Consider the following 22,477-nt stretch of genomic DNA (forward strand, 5'->3'; position numbering starts at 1 on the left):
TGTGGACTTTGATAGATACAAAACTAAATATAGTAAAATTATGGCTGAGTTCAGCATTATCAATTCCAGCTGTTAAAAATATCATGGGATCAGTTTAAAATAATTTGTATATTCTCTTTAAAAAAACCTTATTTCAGTTTCTTCTTAGTTTTCCATCAGGCTGTTTAGCTTTTATCATGTTTTAAGCTTTTTCTTCAATCTTAAAAACTACTTTTTAATGAAGTCCAAAATCCTCAGTTAAATATTTCTCTGCAGTGGTAGTAGAATAAACAATTTCTTTTCTTTTCCTTTTTTCCTTTTTTTTCCCCTTTTATCAGTTTCCATCTTTTCCTTTAATGAAAAAAATTGCTGTTAGGTTTTTCTTTTATTATTAAAAAAAGAATTACAGCTGAGGCAAAATCTTTCCTCCTTAGGGTATATTCTCACTGATGAAAACTGTGGTGCTGTTGGAAGGTTAAAGAGAGTTTACCGGTTTCAGCCAAATATGTATAGACCACTGCAATCAATGGCATGATCTGCTGTGATTTTTGCTTGTTGTACTCGTTCCTAAGGACAAACTGGACATGGAATATTTAGCCTGGAAATTTAGGTTTTTTTCTAACAAACTGGAAAGTGATGTTTTCAAACGATCTTCTGGCAGAGCAGGGGTGGGGGTGCAAACACCTGAGCTGCTTTCAGCATGGTTTATCCCTTTATGAAGAGTATGATGTGCTGCATCTGCCCAGCAAAACCTTTCTTTTTTGGGGTTCCAGTGTAGCTGATACTGTGCGGTTAGTTAGAGGCAACGTAGCTGAAGTAGGATGCCGTGCTGCAAGCTGTAGTTGTCACAAGTAGCCTCGGACAGAAAGAATGAGTACCCATCGTCTCACCTCCCGCTAAGGAGAGCGTGCAGGGCAGAGGGGATGTCCTCTCCGTGTCCCACCTAGCTGAAGCCCTGAGCCCAACCCCAGATGCCACGTCTGCTCGCTTACTTTGGTCAGAAGGATCATTTTTGGCATCTCCCTTGTCCCTGCTCTGGTTCCAGTGTCTGCTCTCCTCATCTCCCACCTCTTACAGCTGCCCTTTCCCCCTCCCCAACCATAGTAGCTTGAACTAGGCTCCTTTGGCCTTCAGCAGAAAATGATTCGTGCCATGTGAGAGGAGTATTGATTTTTACATCACATGGCCCATGAGGCTTTGGAAAACACATTTTTTCCCGTTAGTGTGGCTTATCTCTAGCTTTTAGGAAAAGGTGAGCTTTGGGCCCCACGAGATTTCCTGTTCGGGGTGAATGGGGTCTGCATTTAGATCTTTTCACTGGAAAGCCACACGCTGCAGCTGGACTTCTAAATTAAAGAGGGGAGGGAATTAACCTGGCTTAACCTAAGTTTTGACAATTCCGTTGAGAGGCTAGTGACTCATTTAGAGAATTCAGCGAGTCCACAAGGGCTAGAATGATACTTCTGAAAGCTTATAGAATGTCATTGCTTTGTGTTTTAACAATTGGGTCCTGCAGTGAATTCTTGTGGGTTGTTATGGAAAGGAGATTTATTGATGACTTGTCATGCCAGGACGCTTGCTCTGTGCATAATTTTTTTTCTTAATATACAAATACGTCATGAACCGCAAAAAAAAAAAAAAAAAAAAAAAAAGATGCATTGCAAGCTAGAAATGAAATATGATTTAATCCCGCCGTAAATTCACACCCAGACCTGAATTCTCCCGACCCCCCTCAAGTTCAGGTTTGGAGCTTAATTTGACCGGTGACAAACAAGAATGAAAGCCACGAAACTCCGTTTTGGATCCAAAATTCCTTGCAGTTTTTGGGCGTCCACTGCTGAGTTTTGGAGAGCGTTGAGCCCTTGTTAGACCATTGTTGAAGCCAAGCTGCTCAGAAGGACTAAATTAATACTCCCTAGTCCCAAAGTTTTTAGCATTTAGCACTCCTGCCCCAGGGCTAGAAAGTCACTGTTTCAAATTCTGAAGTTAAAAATGTCAAAATCAGTTAGGCTATAAATCCCAGTAGCCATCACTATGCATTTATACATCCACCGCAAGGAAAGAAGTGAGGAGAGAGGGAGGATATGTCTGTTTGTTTTGAATTAGCACGCTTGTTTTTAATTCCTAATGCAAAAGCATTTGTGGATGGGTGCACAGGTCAGGGTGCACAGCTGGCCTGAGAGCTGGACTGGTTGATGCTGCTGCTGTTATGTGCCAAGCTGGGTGCTTGGAGGTGCTGAGGTTTAGTCCAATGCAGGCTATATTTAGCCTCGATTATGAATTTCATGTTTCGTTCAGGTTGCAGCAGTATGAATTGCCAAGATCTCATTACATGTTGAGTTTTAAGCGAAGCTAGATGGTTATGACCTGGAGGAGGTTAGATCGGTAGGATTCGTTACAGTTTTCATAGAAACCTCCACTGTGTTCCCGGTGGGGAGAAAAACCCTACAGATTGAGAGGCAGTAGTAGGCCAAATCGTGATAGGCAACAGCCAGCGTATTTGGAGTAAATCTGCTGGAGTCAACAGACGTGCTTAAGCTGGCACCAGTGTCACTGAGATCAGCATCTGGCTTCATATAAGGCACTTCTTAAAAAATGTAACTCAGGCAGCAAGAGGTATTGAAGAATATCCTGATTCTCAGTGTGACTGTGATAACCTTAACCCAATCAGCAGCAATGGATCAAATGTCCTGGGATGCTATTTTGGTCTAAGAACAGTGTAAGTGAGGAAAATTATAAATCATAACTTAATCGGGCTCATTAGGTCATTGTTGATGAAGTTTAGCAAATTTTTTTTTTTTTTTTTCCTGAAACTGCTCAGCTGAGAGGAGTGTGGCATAGGAGAAAGCCTTAGTATGTGGGACTAAGCTGACAGTTTTGGACTAAGTATGTAACCTATTCAGCAATATCAGTCGTTAAAAACACAGATCTTGGGTTCGGGTTAAGAATGAAGAGAAGATTATTTTTTTTTTGTTCTTTGGGGGTTTTTGTGGTTTTTTATATCAAAACTTACAATGGCTATTTGTGGTTTTGTTTCCTCAAGGCATATTTAGGAAAACTGGATTAATTTATAATGCCATTTGCAACAGAACCAAGCTTAGTGAGGCAAATGATTTGACATTGCTTTACACAGGCTTTTTAGACTGATACTGTTATGATTCTAATTTTTTATCAATGTGTCTTTTGAGTAAACACTTTATTAACCATACATTTAATGTAATTTATATGTTCTCTATGAAGAGAGGAAAATAGTGAGGAAACAGTGATTATTCTGAGTTAATACTTTAATTTAAAAATATTCTAACTTTCTGTATTGTTTTATACTTGAGTATTTCTGTGGTACAGATGGCATTTTTTCTTGTGCTTTAAATTAATGCTCTCTTTTTCACTTTCCTGACTTGTTACAGTACTGCCCTGGTGTTTTGACTAGACATGTTGCAGTGGGTAAATTTTATGTATCTTGCTGTATGTATTTATATACCTATAGAATAATTTAAAAAGCCACAGCAGGTGAAAAAACCCTTTCCAATCAGATAGATTTCTCACTGTTGTACTTGGAGTCTGCGATACTGTGGAAAGATGAAGGTATTTCAGGCAGCGGTGATAACCCAGGCAGACGGATAAATGAGGGAACGTTCCACTCCACTTCCCAGAAGGATCCATCTGGGAAAACAGTTAAATTTGACCTGTTGTTGGAGCTCGTCAGCCTTTTGGAAAGGTGTACATTGGACCTAATAGGAAAATAACCTCTCTGTCACATCTGCCTGTCTTTTATGGGTTTTTTGGTTGAGCTGGGTTTTTTTTGGTGAAGCTGTGTAGTTTGTCTTTGCTCCTAACCACTCAAGTTACTAACTTGAATCATTTTGTAGCCCACTAAAAATATTGGCGGATGACAGTGGGTTCTGGACCTCAAGTGAACCATAAGAAAGCAGATGTTTTATGAACACGGAATTGTTCGCTGATGCTTCTGCTCTTCTGTACTACTATTTGCGCAGGCTTTAAAATGTGGGGAAGAGAAGAATAAAACCACATGGTTTTCACAGGAAATAGAGACAATACTAACATTCGAAAATGTTTATGCCCTGTGGTAGGATAATTTTTTAAATCTGGTTTAATAGAGTTTTGGAATTTGAAAAGATAAATAGGTTATAAATGCAAGCAGTGCGGCAAATAAATGGAATCGTGAACAAATAACAAGTAACACAAAGTAAACCAAGTAGTGTCTGAGTGCATATGTAATTCATATTATTTTATGTGTGCATATGCACACTCTTTTAATGTTCTCTAGAATTAATAAAGGAAGAAAGCTTGCATACTCTATAAATGCTCTGAAATTCCTTTGCAATTTAGTAGGAAATGAGAAGCTTTTATAGAATTTTTGGACTGTTCCTTAAATCCATTGTTCAACACACAATAGAAAATGATAACTTTTCCATATAAGTTGTAGAAGGCTTCTCCAGAAGACTTCATAAATACGTGTATTTTGTCCTGTCAATCACAGGTGCACATCCCTTCCCCTCACTCACTCATCTTCCAATATACCTTTTTAATCCATTTTTTGTAATTATGATACACATCCATGGATAGCGGCATAATCTGTATAACCCTCTGACCTGCCCATATTTATCATACACGTGAGCTTCTTTTCCATTACAAATAGCAAGTTATAGAAGGAAGAAAAAAAAACGTTTTAAAGGCTGTGGATGGTGTAATTATGATACTTTAAGCTTAGTAATAGCAAAAGTCATAAAAATACTTTACTTACCCAAAGTTCTTATTTATAGGGAGGTGGGGGCTTCCCCATTGTCAGGCAGCGCAACATTTTGCCTAAATTAAGCAAGGAGACTTGTTCAGCCCGTTAGAAGGGCCCCGTTTGCTGAATGGAAATGCTTTGGACATTCCTGAGTTACTAAGCCTTAAAGAAGATGCTCCTTAGGAAGCTCAGTTTCACTGCTCCATGCACATAGTGACTTGTGTTCACATGGTACCGCTCTACCCTTTTTGTGGTCTTCAGTTTGGGGATTGTATTCAGTAGTTCTGCGTTTTGATGTAACCAAAGGGCTGTGGTGCACAGCTCCTTACGTAATTTATTGCTGAGTTGATGTGCCACTGATTCAGCCGGTGCAGGGGCCTGCAATTGCATGTTCCTGAGGTCCAGATTGATGCAAATTGGTTGTGTTAGTGATGAGAGTGGAAAATCACAGAAATATTCCAAGATTAATTCAGAAAACATTTAACTTCTTGTGACTGGCATCTTCTGTAGCTTTTTGACAAAGATATTTCTCGTGCTGATAGCCAGTGTTCTTGTAGATGAAGTTGCTACGGCATTTGAACTGGTCAAGTGGAATTGCTTAAATAGGAGAGTTTTAATTGTAACTAGCCCTTTCAATGAATTAAGCTAAAATTATGGCCCTTGACTGTCCACCAGAGCTAGAAGTATTTAGGTCAATTGTTTGCACATCTTTTAAAACTGGTCTCTCACGTAGTCCTTCTCATAAATACCAGATGATCACTCATCAGAAAGGGAAAACCGAATAAAAAAGCTCATAGTAGTCATCGTAGTGATAGTATTGGGGTAAACAAATAAAAAAGTAAATATGAAACCGAGAAGGAAAAGCAAAATTCTTCCCTGTTGTGTTTTGGAGACCAAACTTCTCAGATGTGTTCAGGCTCTTTGGAATTAATGGGGTGTTGGAAAGTGGAAACCCAGATTGCCTAAAACACTTGACACCCGTACTGAAAGCTGAACCAAGGTGTGTGTCTATAACTGTGTAGGTCAGTTGTGAAAGGCTGTTTTCCATGATAAAATATTGGAGGTCAACTTGTTACCACCTTTTCTTTTGTGCACCCTATTCTCCCTTGTGTTTCAAGCTGGGCCATCACAAGGAGTACAAAAGAGGTTGTGAACAGAAACATTAACAACTATGTTGACTCCTTTTCCACCCGCGGTAGCAGCTGAAAAACAGATCAAAGCTCAGAAGCAGTTGTGTTCTTGTAACACTTTATGGCATCTGTAAGGTATTCTCTTCATTTGAGAACCAGAGATGAACACTTTATTAGATTTCTCCTCTTCTTCTTTTGGTATAATGCCTAGGAGCAATCCATTCGAATATCTTGATAGCTTCTGGCGATCAAGCCAACAATCTGAATCCCATATAAACACATCTGGGAAGTATGAGTGTGGCTGCTGATCCATGCACAGCCCATGCCTCTGTGACACTCGCTTGTCAGCTGTAAACTAGAAATGAGAGAATGATGAAACTGTAAAGAAAAGCTTCATCTGATTATAAACGTGTTTTGGCTGAGGGTTTTAAGGTTTTGGACAAGAGTTCAAAATTTTGGACCGGATTCTAAGGGCATTTTGACACCTAAAGAAATCTGTGTTAGCAACTGAGCTGTGTGCACCACATAGCAGCAGTGCAGAGGGGACTGACGTGTCCTCAGTGTGCTTGGCCTACTATCTGGACATTATAAAGAAGGCCAGAAAATCCCGTATATTGAAAATTCATCAGGTATGCTGAATGGGGCAGTGCATCTGCCCGGGATCTCTGGACATTCAGCAACCCAGCTGGAGCTCTACCAGGACTCCAGGCATCCGCAAGTCCCAAATGAAAGGCCAGATTACTCTTTTTCACCCAGATGTTATTTCAGACAGAAAAAGAGGATATGTTCAGGGGAACCTGGCCATACATTATCACTAGCGAGGCAGCTTGTTCAAATACAGAATTTGAAGTCAGCAGGAGTTTGATGTGTCGGCACATCAGGAAACCCCGTAAAACGCCTGTTCACGTTTTCAGGTACCTAAAGGCCCAGGTTTCAAAGCAGAGTATTTGATTTTTCTCTGGGGTTATCCTTCCCAAATTGAGGGGGAGCTGGGATCTGCTACCTTAGGCAGGAGGGAGGCTCAGCCCAGCTGCTGCTCTGGGCGAGGCAGCAGCTCCAGGTCCAGCGGGAGCCACTCTTCAGCACGGAGGTGGAAAAGGAGGTAGGAAAGGGCGGCCCACCCACGTCGCCCCCCTTCGTATGCTGAAAATGCCTTTGCAGCCCAGCTTCTCGGTCTTGCGTTGGCTGCATGGTGCGGCAGGGTGCTGGCTGATCGGCTGAGCTGCTGGCACTCAGAAATCCGCTTGGTGAGCAGCACTAGCTGAGCTTGAGTGGCAGTGCACTTAATGCAGGGAAAAGGTATCTGTGCTTCTTACAGTCACGTCAAAATTACCTGCTTATTGTGGAATTTGTCTCCACTAACTTGTGCTGTCTAAATATTCAGTGACTTGTCTTGGCTGTTTTTATGCTTCTTTTACAGTCAGTGGAGTGAAGTAGATTCCCCCAGTGGATGATTCATCTCCCCTGTTTTAGGCTTCAATATTAGAATGGTATAAATGACCCCGTGGAGATGCATTTTGCAGAGAGAGCTTTAAGCACCTCCAGCTAGCCGAGGTGAATGCCAATCTGCAGCGTCAGGAGAAGCCAAGTTAATTTTCCACCCTTCGCCGCCTTTCTCACCCAGGCCTCCAACCGCCACCACCACTGAGGGCTATTAAAAGATTTCAGCTGGCACATGCCTGAGCTGGCCCCATGTTTCAGTCCAGCTTGTGCTGGTGGACCACGCAGAAGAGTGGCTGAGTTAGGCAGAGAGATGCTGCGCCGGCACGGTGAGCTGGCAGCCCCCTGGGAACGCTGCATCCTGGGTTCAGCCCGCCGGAGGTTGCCAGGTTTCTGTCTTTCGAGGAAGAAGGGTTGTTTCATTCCTATCCTGGAGTAAATAGTGACCGAAATGCTTGAAAAAGGCAGCCCCAGCTAGAGCTGTGGTTTTCAACCTGTGCTCTGCGAACGCTGGGGGTCTGTGGATCAGTCCTAAGGTAACTAAGAAGAATTCAGTGAAAGGTAACTTAAAAAAACATGTTTATTGTCAGTAGATTAACCGTCTCCGTAAAGGAGCTTGTGTCTCCTGGAAAACATTTGGGGCTGCCAAGCATAAAGGTTGAAAACCACTGAGCTGGAGTAATGTATCTTTATATGTGATAATTTGACAGCTAAAGGGCTAAAGCTATTCAACTGTACCTTTATGAAAAATGCCTGGAGAATTGAATAGAACGTGATAAACTTCGTGTTGGCATTTTTGATCCAGTCTGTGAAACTGAATAACTGAAGGGATTCTATAGAAAATACACTACAAATGCACAAAATAAAAGGAGAATGAAGTCCTTTTCATAAGGGTTCCAGCTGATCATATAGAATCATGCTCCTGCTGTAGACTATAGTTATGCTGTACTCTTTTTAAAATGTAACCCTGGCAAATGGTATAGAATTATAGGCTAATTTCTGTAAACGGGTTTCATCCCTAGTACCTATGTGGTGACTTTTTAGTTGTAGGTGTACACTGAATTTAATTTAAAGATCTATGTAAATAATTTCTACAGAATGAAGAATCACACAGATACTCAGGATTTTGGGTTTCCCCACCAGGGTAGCTCTGAATCCAGATACGCAGCTTTGACAGTCAGACCCCTAGGACAGCACAGGTTTATCACAACACTGTAGACTTCTCACATGATGGTTGGTACAAGAAACTCCTGCAAATGTTTATAAACTTTCACTGCATTTGAGAACATGGGGCAGGAGTTAGCAAGCAAAATGATTCCACTTATGGTTACACATGGTAACTTTTTTTAGGAGAAGTATTTTGGGGGTTTTTTCCTCCCACATTGATTGAGTTTTACTTAATTTTGTCAGTATTAGTTCACCTTTATTTGAACTGCTGGATAATTCATTTGTAGAAGAGGCAGTACATTTAGGTACTTCCATCTGTGTTTAAACAAAGCTCTTGTGCTTTCCCCATTAAAAAAAAAAGATTTTGTATTATAATGCTTGTGGTAGATGAGGTTCTGAATTTAACTCCTTCCTACTCTAGTTTCTCTTAACAACTCTGCGTTATCAGCACCTGGGGTTTCTAGTTTACTCTCTCTTTGCAAATATGAATTTGCAGGAAGGGGTTGATGGTAAGTAGCATGGTTCTAATTTGCACTTGCGAAGTGTGTCAGACAGTTTCATCTAGTGCATGGTGAGCAGAGGAAAGCCTGTCTTCCTCTGAAAACAGCCCTCATAGGATGTCAGAGAGCGTGTTTGGCTGTGATAGTCACTTGCAAATGCAATATGGTTTTGAAATGAGCTGTCCAGGAGCTGCTGGAGGAAGGGATGCCTGCACTCCTATGAACCCACTCTTTGTCTTTCTCCTTTTTCTTTCACCTATCTCTACTTGTTTTCATGCTTCTGGGCTGTCACTTCGATGTACTTTTGGACGAGTCTACTTCGTTGCGCTGGTAGAAGTTCTCTGGACTCATTTGGATGAAAGATTAGTGACAGTCATCTGTTTTGCTAGGACTGTACCCAGTGACATAGATAGCTCTTTCCAGCTTTCTGTTCATTACTCCCTCTCCATCTACCTGGCATGTTTATAGCCTCATCCATTCCTCCTATCCTCCTAGTGCCTTCCAGACACCTGTTGAAATCACTCTTCCCCGTGGTATCTGAGTACCCTTTCCTCAGCCTTCTGCACATCCCTGTCCTCAGAGCAGGAATCTTGTCCATAGTTCATATGCGTTCATAAAGTCTTTTCTTAATCCATTAATGATCTAGAGGTTTAAGCCTGGGGTGGTATTTGAGTGCATACAGAAGGCTGGACTGTGGCCACCCTTCTCTCTCCCAGGCAAAAGGGCAGAGGATTTATGGTGATACCTCACCTGTGCCCTTGCTCAAGAGCTACAGCCAGTGTGCGTCCCCGTAAATCATCAGTGTTCCAGTAGTGTTAAATTCCCTCTATCCTGTCCCATTTCTCTACTACACCAGAGTAACTAGCCTTATACCCTCTTCCTTCCCCTAAAGCCCAGCTTTCATCACACACTTGCCCAGCACCCTCAGAGGAATTCAGAATGAGTCACACAGGATGCCTCTGGGGACTCCTACTGATGCAAACTTCCTCCTCCTCAAGGCAGCCTGTGGTTTGAATGCCACAATGCAGCCGGTACTTGTTAGCTCGAGCCTTTGCTGTGATGTTCACGGCAAAGCTTGGTCTCTGGCCCGGGCACCCCCAACTTGCCACCTTCCTTCACGGGGCTCTGGTGCAGGAGGGAAGACTCTCAGGTCATCCTCTTTGTAGTGTCAAACATAGGAGCTGCTCAGAGCCTTTCAGAGTGGCAGTCAATAGGCAGTGAGGGTTTTTTGGGAGAAAGGGGTTATCATTCATTCTTAAGGTGTATTCCAGTCCAGGCAGGAGACTGGCATCAACACATTAAGTGTTATATGGATGTTTATATGTAAGATTAAAGTCCCCTGGTTCTTGGGATGGAATAGACTTCCATCGCAAGAGCTTTACTAGCGGTCTGTCATCACCTGCTTCCAGAGTCTGCATTCAGAAACATAAGATGTGATGAATAGGGCTCATTTATGTTGTTTTGCTTTAGGCTTTCCCCCTCCCCCTGATAGGCCATTGTCTTTAAAACATTATCTACCTTCTCTCTCTTCACCAAAGAAAAATGCTTTTCTGGTGGTAATTACACAGTGCCGCGTTGTGGACCTTTCATCCCATTACAGTAAGTGGACAAACTACTGTCATTTACAAGACTGAAATAGGTGAGGAAATGGGAAAGTTTCTAGCACTCCCAGGTATAAACACCAAGCTGACATGGGAGAATAATTCCGACAGCAAGCAAATTTTCTTGCTAGCAATGAGTGCTGGTGCAGTTGTGCTCTGATGCAGGGATGGAGGAATGCCTGCTCCTTGTCAGGTGTTTCAGAAATGGAAGAATCAGGCAAAATTAATGGAGGGCTACAGACCCTTAACCTGTCTCTGCCCTTGCAGTTCAACTGAGACACGCTTCAGCTCTTCCTTGCTTTCAGTTTCAAAATCTCTTCGGTCTGTCTATGTACTGCCTTGTCACGGATCTGTTGGCCAGGTCAGGGTTTGAATACATTGAGAAGTTTTTTTCTCCAGCAGAAGTTTGCTGCCTTATTATTATTATTCCCCACCTCTGCATACACATCTTTTACATCTCTCAAAACAGATTGGTGCTCTTGTTTGCCTGTTTTTTCACTCATTTAGAGTGATTCCTCATGGGAGGTTTGCCCTCATGGGAGGTTTACTCTCATGGGAGGTTTGCCCTGAAGGTGTGATTGCAGGAGTAAGGTCTTTACCGATGCATCAGCAAAAATGTATTTGCACGTCACCAGGGAAGAGCTACCAGTTGGCTAGTAGAGCTTCCTTATTCCTTTGGTAGACTTGGTTGTGGGCTGCGGACTAGAAGTTGGGCGGCTTGCGCTTATCTCCCTTTTCTTCGTATGTGGTGGTTGCCAACTATGGGGCGGGGGGAATGGCGGTCTGCCTTTCTCCCACCTTCTGTGGAAGGTGAGTTTGGTAGCCTTGGAGGCCCAGAGAAATGCGTGGTTGAAGTTCCTCTCCAGCCACTGGCCTGTGTTGGTTTGGCAGCAATTTATTGCCGCCACCTGCTGACCAGGCAGAGGATTTCTCTGGCCCGGGTAGAACTTGTGTGTGGGGTGTCCCAATGAGTCCCCACCGCTCTCTCCCCTGTCCAGCGGTCCCGGCGAGAGGGTGATGGGGCAGCAGGTAGAGGTCAGGGTGCCTGCATGAAGCAGGAACACCTGGGGACAAATACAAGATTGGTCATTTAGGGAAAGGCGGCCCGTGCCTGCCTTAGTGTGAACACAACCATTGGTGAGGGCTGAGCTGGTCTGACTTGGGGCTGCTGTGAACTTGTAGATTGTCAAGCAGATCACAGGTGAGATCAAGCCCGGTGCAGGAAGTTCAGATGAGATATAACCTCATATAACTATGGCGTTAAGTGCAACAGCAAAGTAATACTGTCAAACTGCATGTCTTCACTTTAATGCATCTCTGTATAGGAAGGCATGAAATTCAGGTACTCTTTCAGAATAAAGGAAAATAGAGAGGCAAGAAATTTTTCGTATTCCTAAACTCCAGGAATTCAAGTTTGCTTTTCTTTGATTTATTGAAGAGACTTAAGGGTGATCTTCAGTGTTCTTCAGAAACTATTTCACGTTGTTCGCTCTTTAACAAAGACGTGCTTTCACACTGGTGGTTTTGGACGTGGGATTTAAATAAGAGGTCAGCCAGACAAACAAGTACATTAGACAGAAGGATGTACGATGCCTATTAGGACAATGTCACTGCACTAAATCTTCATTTGGTGGCCAAATCGCAGGAAGCTGCGGCACTTGCTGTGAACCTCTTCCCTGGCTGCCCGAGCACTGCTGTGCCTGGGGCACCGGTGCAGGGTTACACGGCTGCCGTGGTGGGAGCTGACTTCTGAAGCTCTGGGGAGTCCTGGCCCGTTTTCTCCCCTTTAATGAGCCAGGTATAACATTTGCCTTCTCTGGCCCGTTTTCTCCCCTTTAATGAGCCAGGTATAACATTTGCCTTCTCTGGGGTCACTCCAGGCTTTCAACCAGCAGTGTTTAGGAGCAGAGCCACAGACAGGGACACCTCCATATTTCGCTTTGATCTAAGTTAATTCTTACAGCTTGGGAGCTGCTTTTAGGCCATCCCATTCTGCTGCCTCCTGTGTTGTTAAAGGAGCTCCCGTATCGAGGGCAGTACCCTGCAAGTGCTCTAGGGACCTGAGGAATTTCATGTCTCCGTAGAGACTGTAATCTCATTTTCTCTCTTTTTCAAAACACTCGTTTTCACAGGAATGCATGGGTTTTCCCCCTAATTATTCTCCAGCGAGTCTCCCTTTTTCTTGTGTTTATCACTTTTTAGTTTGTTTGTTGGGAGGCGGAGGAGAAAACCCCGAGGAGAGACGAAACACCGTGCACGGCACCTCTGCTCGGCTGCCGCGGCGCCATCCCTGTTCTGTCAGAGCAGGGAAAGGTTGCTGTTGCCATTTTCGAACGTGTGGTCCCAGGTACATTCCTGCTTCTCTAAGCAGTTGGAGTTGCTGTGCAGATGCTGCTGTAAAACCCCATTTCCACTTAACCCCTGGCTGCTCGACCTGATGCCCGAGCGGCCCCTCCTGCTGACGCTGCGGCTCTCTCTCCTTGCTCCCTAGGGCTCCGGCACCTCCAGCAGCTCCGCCGCCACCACCCCGTCCGTCTCCACCCCTGTCACCGGCCACAAGCGGATGATCATCCCCAACCAACCTCCCCTCACCGCCACCAAGAAGTCCACCGCCAAGGGCCCAGGGCAGCCGGCACCCATCCCGGTCACTCCCGTCGGCACCCTGAAGCCGCAGCCGGTGCCGGCCTCCTACGCCACAGCCTCCACCCCCAGCCGCCCGGCCTTCAACGTCCAGGTGAGGACGGCGCAGCCCAGCCCGCACTACCAGCCGCCCGGCCCGCAGCCCGCGCACTACGGCAGCCTCGGGCCCGGCCAGCCCTACGCTCCCCTGCCGGCTCGCCCGCCCGGCGCCCCGCAGTACGGCCCTTCGCAGCCCCACGGGCCCGACTACGGCTATGCTCCGCCGGCTGCCCGGCCCTCGGAGCCCGCCTACGGCTATGCACCTCCGCAGGGCCGCTACCAGGACCCCTACTACGGGGGTTACGGGGGGAGGAACGGCTCCGAAGCACCCTACGTGCCACAGAGCTCCTGGAAGGCTGAGCCGGCGTATGCCGCTAGTAACACCGTGGGCCAGGCTCCTTCTGGGCTCTACCAGCCGCCCGGCACGAAGAAGACCTACATCACCGACCCGGTGCTGGCTCCGCAGCCGCCCGCGCTGCAGCAAAAGGTAGGGGACGCGGACGCTCTCCGGCCTCCCCGGGGCCATTTCCCTGAATTCCAGGTGCACACGGCTGAAAGTGCCCTGGGACCCTCCCTGAAGGGCAGCGGGGGGGTTAAATGGTGTCTGGGGGGGCTTGGGGCAGGTCTCCCGCCCTATAGCTTCTTCAAAGCTGGAAGTAGGAACTCTCACCTGCTTTGAAAAGAGGCTTTTCTGGGGGCTTGGAAGTGCCGTCAGCCTCAAAGGGCAAGATGGCGTCACGTGTGGAGGCACGATGTCACCCTGTGGGGAGGAGGGAGGTTTCATCCCTCTGACGTGCCGTTACTCAAGGAGCTCGCTGGCGGTACCTCCGTACGGCATTGCTGCGCTTGGGTCTTCCCTTCTGGGCCCTCCCAAGATAAAATGAGAGGTTGGGTGTGAGCTTCTGCTCGGTGTGCTGGTGGACACCTCTGGTTCACCAGACAAATCCCTTCCTCTTCTCAGGCGGACAGGAGGTACACAAGAGGCTGGTTTTGATTGTGGTTCAGAGCGATTGCAGAGGTTGACCTCTGGTGTGTTGCTGTTCAAAATCACTTATCACTGAAACCACAGGGAAATGAGTTCCCACAGAGCTCGGCTCTGATTTTCCTCTCAGGTGATGATATGCTGGGTGGCCTCCATCCACTTGCACCGGTGCCTGGACCTCATAAAGTGAAGCCAATTTGAAACAGAAAGTTAAGCTGGTCCGCCTGGTTTCTCTGCCCAAACTTTGACCCTGGCTGGCTTTTGTCGATTCTGCTGGTGGTCGTCTCTAACGTGGCTCTGGGGGGACATAGATAGGCGCTTTAGCTTTGTGGGGTCCTCGTAGTGTATGACGAGCTTAGTCTCCGCCAAAGGGGGAGGATGGCCAAGCCCAGGCAGGAAGGCAGTGAAGCCATCGCTGCCCGGGCCCACCCTGGCTCATCTCAGCATATACCTGCTCTTCAGCTTGTGGGTGCTCACAGGCAAAGAGGAAAAAGCTTCTGACACATAACAGAACACGTTTTGGCATTTCCATCACTAGCATCACACAGACTGTTTTCCCTGAATTCCAGATTTCCTGGGAGTGGGAACTTTTGAAGGCAAAGATGTTTCTCCAGGCAGTTTAGAGAGGGCAATAAATTACAAAAGTCCTGAAATATTATCTACTAGCAGCTAAGAAACTGCTTTTTCTCTTGTCTTCCCCTTCCTTACCAAGAAGCTAGGAGTGGGGAGAGAAGTAATAAACTCTCAGCATTGCAGGTACTTGGTGTAGAGCTTAGATTGGAAAGTAGTGAAAGACACAAAATTTGCACTTAGCCTTAACTGGTGTAAATCATTATGGTTCCAGTGGAGTCACTGAGGAAATACTGAGGTACAGCAGATCCATATTTAGACTTTTATAGATACAAGTAGGCTTACATGTATAAAAAATTTAAAAACTTTAGTTCAGTCAGCATCTCTATGGAAACACAAATCATCTCAAACCACAAACAGCACAAGCCTGTTAGGCTCATTTGCATTACAAAGCTAGAGGGACAATTTAATTTAGCTCAAGTTTGGGGTTTCATGTATGCATATATATATAAAAATACATGTATGTTTGTGTGCGTGCACGTGGCATTTGCAAATACACATGCAGAAATACCTCATATGTATCTCTATAAAAATAATTCCAGTTCTTCTGCAAAACAGACTATTATCTGCTTGGTGATAAATCCCTCCAGAACTTTCATTCCCTTCCAGCCTGCTAAATATTTGCGTTATTACCTATTTCACTTTTGAACTTACAACTCTTCTTTAACATATTGGTGGCAAACTCGGCTTGATTGCTGCTTTGTGACATATATAGTTTAATTGGTGAAGAATTGAAGGTGATCTTACAGTCTAACAGGAAATGCTCAGTAATAAAACACTGTTTGTTTTGCCAATGAAGCAGTGTTGTCCAGTTTTACCGCATGCTGTTCTCTTCCTTTGCAGACTAACTCATTCATAAAATCAACTTTTGGAATGATTTTATTTAAAGGGAAAAAAGGGAAGGCTATGTTAGAGCCAGATATCTGATAGGGAGAATTGTCACTGTAATTTGACTTGTTGGCTACAATGTGAATTTTAATGTATTTTCCAACACACAAGTGGCTTCTGCATTTTGTTGTGTTTTGCCTTTTCAAGGTTGGTTTGAGGCCTTTCAGTTAAGGAAATTGATTTGAGAAGCCACGGTATGAAGCAGGCATTAATACATGTCACGTAAGATACAAGAAGACCTTTAGGAATTTTTCTGCTTGCAAGGGAGTGATCTTAAAATATAAAACAATTTCTAAATTTATTCAAAAAAGTGCATTCTTAGTTTTGAACGCATTTTGTGTGCAAAATATTAAGGATGTTGTAACAAATCCATCTCACATTAGAAGTTCATGGTCCTTAATTCTAATACATACCATGATCCATCACTGTAAGAGGTAAATTTTTTCATTAAAATTGTTTAGGATTTTTAAAGGGGAAAAAAAAAAGGATGTTTATATTTTGCATTCTGGCTAGGAAGAAGTTCATGGTACTGTGGCTCTGTGTTTTTTGCTGTGTATTAATCCTGTTGAAGTCGCTGCTGATCCAAAATAAATCTGGATTGGTATGGGAACAGCAAATAATCTGTACTCGTTTTTAAAGCCCACTGAGAACAATGAGTTTTACTCACACACAACGCTGCATTGCATTCTGTCTTTGGGCCAGTTATGGAAGTGAGAGTCATGCATGTGAAACCTCTGTGCATTTTAGTCTTTTGTAGCACCCCGTCTAGCATTAATGCCCAAGTCCTAGTTAGGAAATGAACTGGTGGAGTGCATGTCCTCATTTAAACCTTCATGTGCTTCAAGGGCATTCCTGGCCAAAAACCTCAGGAGCTTTCTCCTCTGGGTGGTAGGTGGTGGGCATTTCTGTAGGAGCAGCAGCAGAGTTGTCATGAGACCACCACAGAAACATGTGGCACGACCAGTCACTCTCGTGCTTTTTGCCAGCAGTGCTGTGCCCACTCAGACCAAGTAAAAATCTGAAGCCTCTCTCTTAACTTCTCCCCTCCCAAAGGCCAGAGAGCACAAGACCAGGGTGACTGATGAAATATGCTGATTTCTGGCACCAAGATATCCATAGTAGAAAACAAAAATGGCAAAGCCAGTTTCTGACATGGAGAATTGCTGCAAGTTTGCCCTGTGGCCAAAATAGAGTTGACGAAACTCCCACCACTGACCAGCCCAGCTGTCATCAAATGTTTCTGTGCTGGACTGGTTAAGACACCAAATACCCTTGTCAAGCTCTCATACCTCCAAATAGGCCTAGGTCCTTTCACTGTTCTTGGTCACGTTTGAGTGGTTTTGAGACACTATTGTGTGTCTCCCAGGTGGCTTTGTGGACCTTTCATGTGGATCCTGGTGTATTTGAGGGATGGCCACTGTAGAGACCTAGGAGGATTGTTGTTCCTAGATCTCAGATCCCTTGTATTCTCCTTCCTCTTTCTGAATCTAGCCTTACGCCTGGGGAACCACATTCCTTTGTAAAGGGACCTGCACATTTTCAGCATCCAGACTGAGTGCCACTGAAATCACTTGAGACAGCTTGTGGGTTTGGTCCAGAATGGCGGAGATCTTAACATTGATCTCTTGAGAGTGATCTGCCGATTTGGGGAGGACAAAAGTGTCTTGTAGCTCTGATTTAGTACAGCATCCAAATCCATGCTCCTTTGAGGCAGATTTGCTAGAAGGAGTAAGGGAGCAACGTCCCTTTGGAAGCTGTGTCTGTTCTCACTAACATGGCACAAGTGGACGAGTTCCCTAACCCAGTTAGCCCACACCAGCCATGAGTCACGTTGTCCCCATGTACGTATATACAGGCATCGCTGCATATGGAACATGACCTCTTCAGGCAGCCCTTCAGTGTTGTGCACCGTTCTAGGTGAACGCCGTGGAAATGAAGTGGGGAGACAGCTGGAAATCAGGAGGTAAAATTAACGAGGCAGCTTATGCTTCTGGCATGGTTTAGGTGGTGGTGGCTGCTCATGGTTACCAGGCCTCAACCACTGCATCGTTTCCGCACTGCTGGAGATTGTGTTTCTTTGCTGCCTGCTGCAACCAGCATTGACACGGTCTCATGAAACTTGCAGTGCCCAAAAGGGGACTGATGGCTCGCTGTTTTCTCATTTTACACAGCTTTTGTCAGTTTTTCCACTGATTTAATACCTGTGATGGAGATATTCGCTTGGAATTTTCATCTTTGCCTTAGAAACATCTACTCACCAGTGTCCTTTGCTATGACTGATGCACTTCTCTTGTACTGGTTTAATAATTTTTACAGTCTGCCATCACTCACATAAAGTAGATACCTCCGGCACTTGCGTTTGAACTGAGACTAATGCTCTTGCTCTTTGCTGTTAATCTAGTGACTAGGAATTTTTTGTTCTCTGCAGATGAATAAATACAATCTGCCAGATCCCCTCCTGCTGTCACAGGGATATATTCTTTCTTAGGGTTGCTTTTTGCTTGTGGAGAAAGGCAGGCAGCTTGCTGTACGCTGCCTGCCTCCCCCCAAGTGTCTTATCCCCCAAAATCTCATATCTCCACCCAAGTGTCCTCTTCCCAAAAGTCACAGATCGAAATTTTCCGCTGGATGGGATTCAGAGACGGTGTAAAATGATTGTTGAAGTTGGTTTTCTGTCAGTGTGAGACAGTGGCTTCCCATAGTTTTAAAATGCTAAAATAAAGCAAAACCAAGTAAAATGATAAAGGCTTACTTAAAATATTCTACTTTGGCATTTAATGAATAAAAAAGACAGAAAGCTGATGTAAAATGAAAAAAAAGGTGAAATTCCAAAATTCAGAGTTGAATTTGTGATTTCAATGTGACATTTCAAAATTTCCAGATGAATATGTAGTTCCTTTCTACCATGAGAATAGCAACAAATGTCAAAATGTTGACATTCTTCACAAAACAGTAATTCTGAGTTCTAACCAGCACTAGCTGTATATCAGCTGCTGACTCTGTGATTGCTTCTGGGTGGATTAAATTAAATGCTGTTGCTTCTGTTAAAATGAGGAGGAGGGAAAGAAGGCAGTGGTGTCTAACAATGAGATGAGAAGCTCAGAGTTAGGACTTGGTGGTATGCTGTGGCACTGAGAATGATGTTTTCCTCTTCAAGGTATTATAAATTTCTGCATCAAAATCTTTGTGAATTTCTTCAGGATTTTCATGTGAAAAGGTGCTGGCAAGAGGTGCAAAGAGGTGTTTTCATAACGGCATGCTTATCCCGACTGCAGGAATCTGACACAGTCTGGTTTATTCCCTAAACTTTTGACAAAGCCCAATTCTTGGCTTGAAATGTGTTTAACATTTTCATTTCAGAACTTTACTGTTTGTTCATTGTATTATATTTTTATTATTTAAGCATGTCATATACTAGCAGGAATCAGCTGATGACAGAGCAATTAATCAGATTTGTCTCTTAGGAATCATATATTTGAGTTGCTTTCCTGAATAGAGAAACAAGTTGCCAAACAATTACACGAGTAAGTTAGGTCAGCATATACTCAGTTAGGTCAGCATATACTGAGAAACCAACTTAAATTTACAGCTTCAGGATGCAGCTTTTGCAGCTTTAGCCTTTAGTCAGCCACAATGGGCTAGTAATATAAGAGGAATAATGGAGAAAGAGGCTTTTGGCATAATACCTGGATGTTCTTTCTTGCTCCTTCTTAAAATAAGCTGAGGACAATGCCTCCATACATGATAAGGCGTGGGGCAACCTTGAAGTTAATTAAGGGCCCTGTTCCTGTGCCATTTAACTCCTGATAACCAAGTGTCTACCTCAGTAGGTACTTCCAGATCATGTTACAATCTAACAAATAAGGATTTTGTATCTGAGGACATAAAATGTAGTGTGTGTATATTTACCTGTAGGTGGAAAGGAACATCTGACGGGGAGGCTGTCTGGTTTTTGAGCAGTGATGCTTGCCTGAACCCTGGGGCCAGCTGAGCTCAGGTCTCTAATGGGCAGCCTGGTCTGGAGCGTGGTGAGGCAAGGACAGTTAGCCTTGCTGCTGGTTTACAGCTTTCAGTTTAAAAAGCAGCACCCATAAATGTGAGTGCCACTTAATTAATTCACAGGCATACTCTGGCTGTTATGTGTGATGGTGCTGCTGATTACTGGAGGAGCTGTTTCCTTCCATTTTAAAATACACCTGAGTCCAACCACATGGTAATTCTTCCGAAGCCAACACACCAGAGCACATGGTGAAGCTGTTCTATCAAATAACCTCTGTGTCATTGTCAAGTTTATTGTAATGAAGCTAGGACATGAGTGGGTAGGGAAACTTGCCCAAGCTTAGGCACCATTCAACTAGGAGAGCTGGGGAGAACGAGGTGACGTGGAGCATCTTGGTGTGATTGGATGGCTCTTCTGTTTGAGGTGAGGAGGGGAAGGGCTCTGGCTGCCCTGTTGGTGTAAAACTCTTTGGGCTTATGACCCAATGGTAATGCTAGTGTTAAGACAAGGAACTGCTCATGTCGTTGTGATGCTTTGGGTGATGTGATATTTTGGTCATGTTATTTGGCATGGATCGTCCTACGTTTGGGTGATTTTCCTGCTGACCTCTATGAAGCATATTTGTGGTCTTAATCCCATTCTTAATGGCATGTGTGGTTCGTTACTAAAGTGCCACTTTGTGTAGGAGGCTGTGCACAATTTAATAGATGATTCATTTCTCCATTGACAGGCATGCTTGTCCACAACTAGACTCTTAAGCCTAGTACTTCTGTAAGCAGGCAAGTTAGAAAATGGTCATGGTCCATAGTAAGCAGTGCAAGCCATGTAGGATCCCACCTAAAATAAGATATACAGTTATAAAGAGTAGAAAGTAGTCTATAATGGCTGCTGATATAATATTTTCTCCTCCAAGAGTAATGGTAAGAAATAGTTGGTAATATATGGTTACATTTACTGATCATAAATGTTCTGGTACTAAACTATCTTAGACCCCCACATAATGGGCTTCCTGTTAAGATTTACCTCTGAATAACTATAAAGAAACACAATATAGTAAATTAAATAGCAGCCTTTGGGAAAAAAAAAAAAAGTTAAAAAAAGAAAAAGAGGTCTCCTATCACAAGCTGAAAGAACTCCTGCAAGACAAACAGAATCTGCAATTATACTGACAGTTTTGTTCTTAAATGAAAATAATAGTGAATTATAAAGCTGTAAAATTGTTTTCACAACAATATTTTGTTTTTATAACTCATACTATTTCACTTAGTAGCTGCCTGGCTCCAGAGCAAGTTACATAACATGATATTATGAATCTAGTGCCTCAACTTTTTGTCTAGGGAATTAATTTAAGGGCTCTAAACTTTCCGATCACATTTTCTTCTTTGTTCCAGACACAGTGTATTCTCTCTGCTTGAAAAAATATCAGGTGAACTGTGTCTTGCTTGTAGCAGAGTAGTATTCATATGCCTCTTTATCCACACTAATAGGGCAGTGACTTAGTTTTATATGGATCCTTAAAATAGCCCAGATTGAAATGTGCTGCCTAAAGTCAGCTACATAAAACAAATTAGAAGAGCGGAGCTGCTGTGTGTTAGCTGATCAATCTAGAATTAGCAAGGATTTTCCACAGTGTGGTTTAGCACCAGCACAGACAGATGAATTATTATTACTGTCAGTATCACTCATTCCCCCCAATTAAATCTTTTTCTAAACAAACAAACAATATTTCCTCAAATTAATTGGCAGTAACTTAAACTGATGTATTAGGATTACTTTGGCCATTAGTAAAATGGAACCACACCTGAGCTATAAACCAGCAGATTAGCTATAATAATTTTCATCCCATTATTGCCTAGTTAGACTGTATTTTACCAACACCTGAAGGATATTTTTTTCAGGGGTTTCCTCCAGCTTTGTGAGAGCTAGTCACTCATTAAATGAATCACCTTCTTTTCTGTTGTTGCTGTGAGAGAGCTTGAAGTGAAAACTCATGGCTTTTTCAGGGAAAAAAAATTATGTAAGTGGCCAAGGAAGCTCCTGATGTGTGTATGCCACTGATGGATTCCTTCTAGGCTGTTGCCAGGAAGCCCTGTGGGGTTTATTTTTCAGTCTAAGTCAGATGACAGAAGAAATGCCCGTGAAGAAGTGCCCTGCAACATTTGTACTCTTGTAAAACTCAGTTTCGTGAGTCTCTTGCAGACTTAAAGTCCCAAGTGACTATCGTGTTCCCCTGGTCTGATGATCAGCATCAGAGAGGTGCCCTGCACCTCCTTCTCCGGCTTGTGTTAGAAGGCAGCTCTTCTGTTTCCTTTGCCGCATCAAAGTCCTTTCTCCCTCCTGTTAAGCAACACTTACCCGTGACCTCTCTTGCCCCAGGCTGCATCCCAAGAACATGCTTTAGAAACACATCAATTCTTGCACGGCCTCATTTGAATACTCCAGTTAAAACTTTCTCCTGAACCCACTTCCTTAACTGCATTTCCCGCAATCTAGATTTTTCATGACTTCGTCATGTTTCCACATCATTTTTCTTGAGGGTGCTCGTCCCCCTAGGCTTAAGCTTAGAATTGGGGCTTTTGCTGCTGTTGAATTTCCAGATCACTGAGCAAGTGATGGATGAGTCTTTCTAGTAGATTTTAAGTACAAAGAAACAACGCAGTTGTATTGCAGGCAAACGTGGCACTGTAGGTAACAAAGGGTGTTGGAAATGCATGTGCTTGTGTTTGTT

At 43.8% G+C, this 22,477-nt stretch overlaps 1 protein-coding gene across 5 annotated transcripts in view; it reads left to right on the plus strand.

The window, feature by feature from the left end:
* The window catches only part of LPP (LIM domain containing preferred translocation partner in lipoma), a 353,262-nt gene that overhangs the window by 207,494 nt on the left and 123,291 nt on the right, over positions 1–22,477 (plus strand). For all 5 annotated transcript variants that reach the window (XM_075031622.1, XM_075031623.1, XM_075031621.1 and 2 more), the window contains one exon: positions 13,062–13,736. In XM_075031622.1, the coding sequence (XP_074887723.1) occupies positions 13,062–13,736 (675 nt within the window). The remainder of the gene's footprint in view (positions 1–13,061; positions 13,737–22,477) is intronic.

This window comes from Buteo buteo, chromosome 7 (genome assembly GCF_964188355.1).
Source record: "Buteo buteo chromosome 7, bButBut1.hap1.1, whole genome shotgun sequence".
Classification (NCBI taxonomy): Eukaryota; Metazoa; Chordata; class Aves; order Accipitriformes; family Accipitridae; genus Buteo; species Buteo buteo.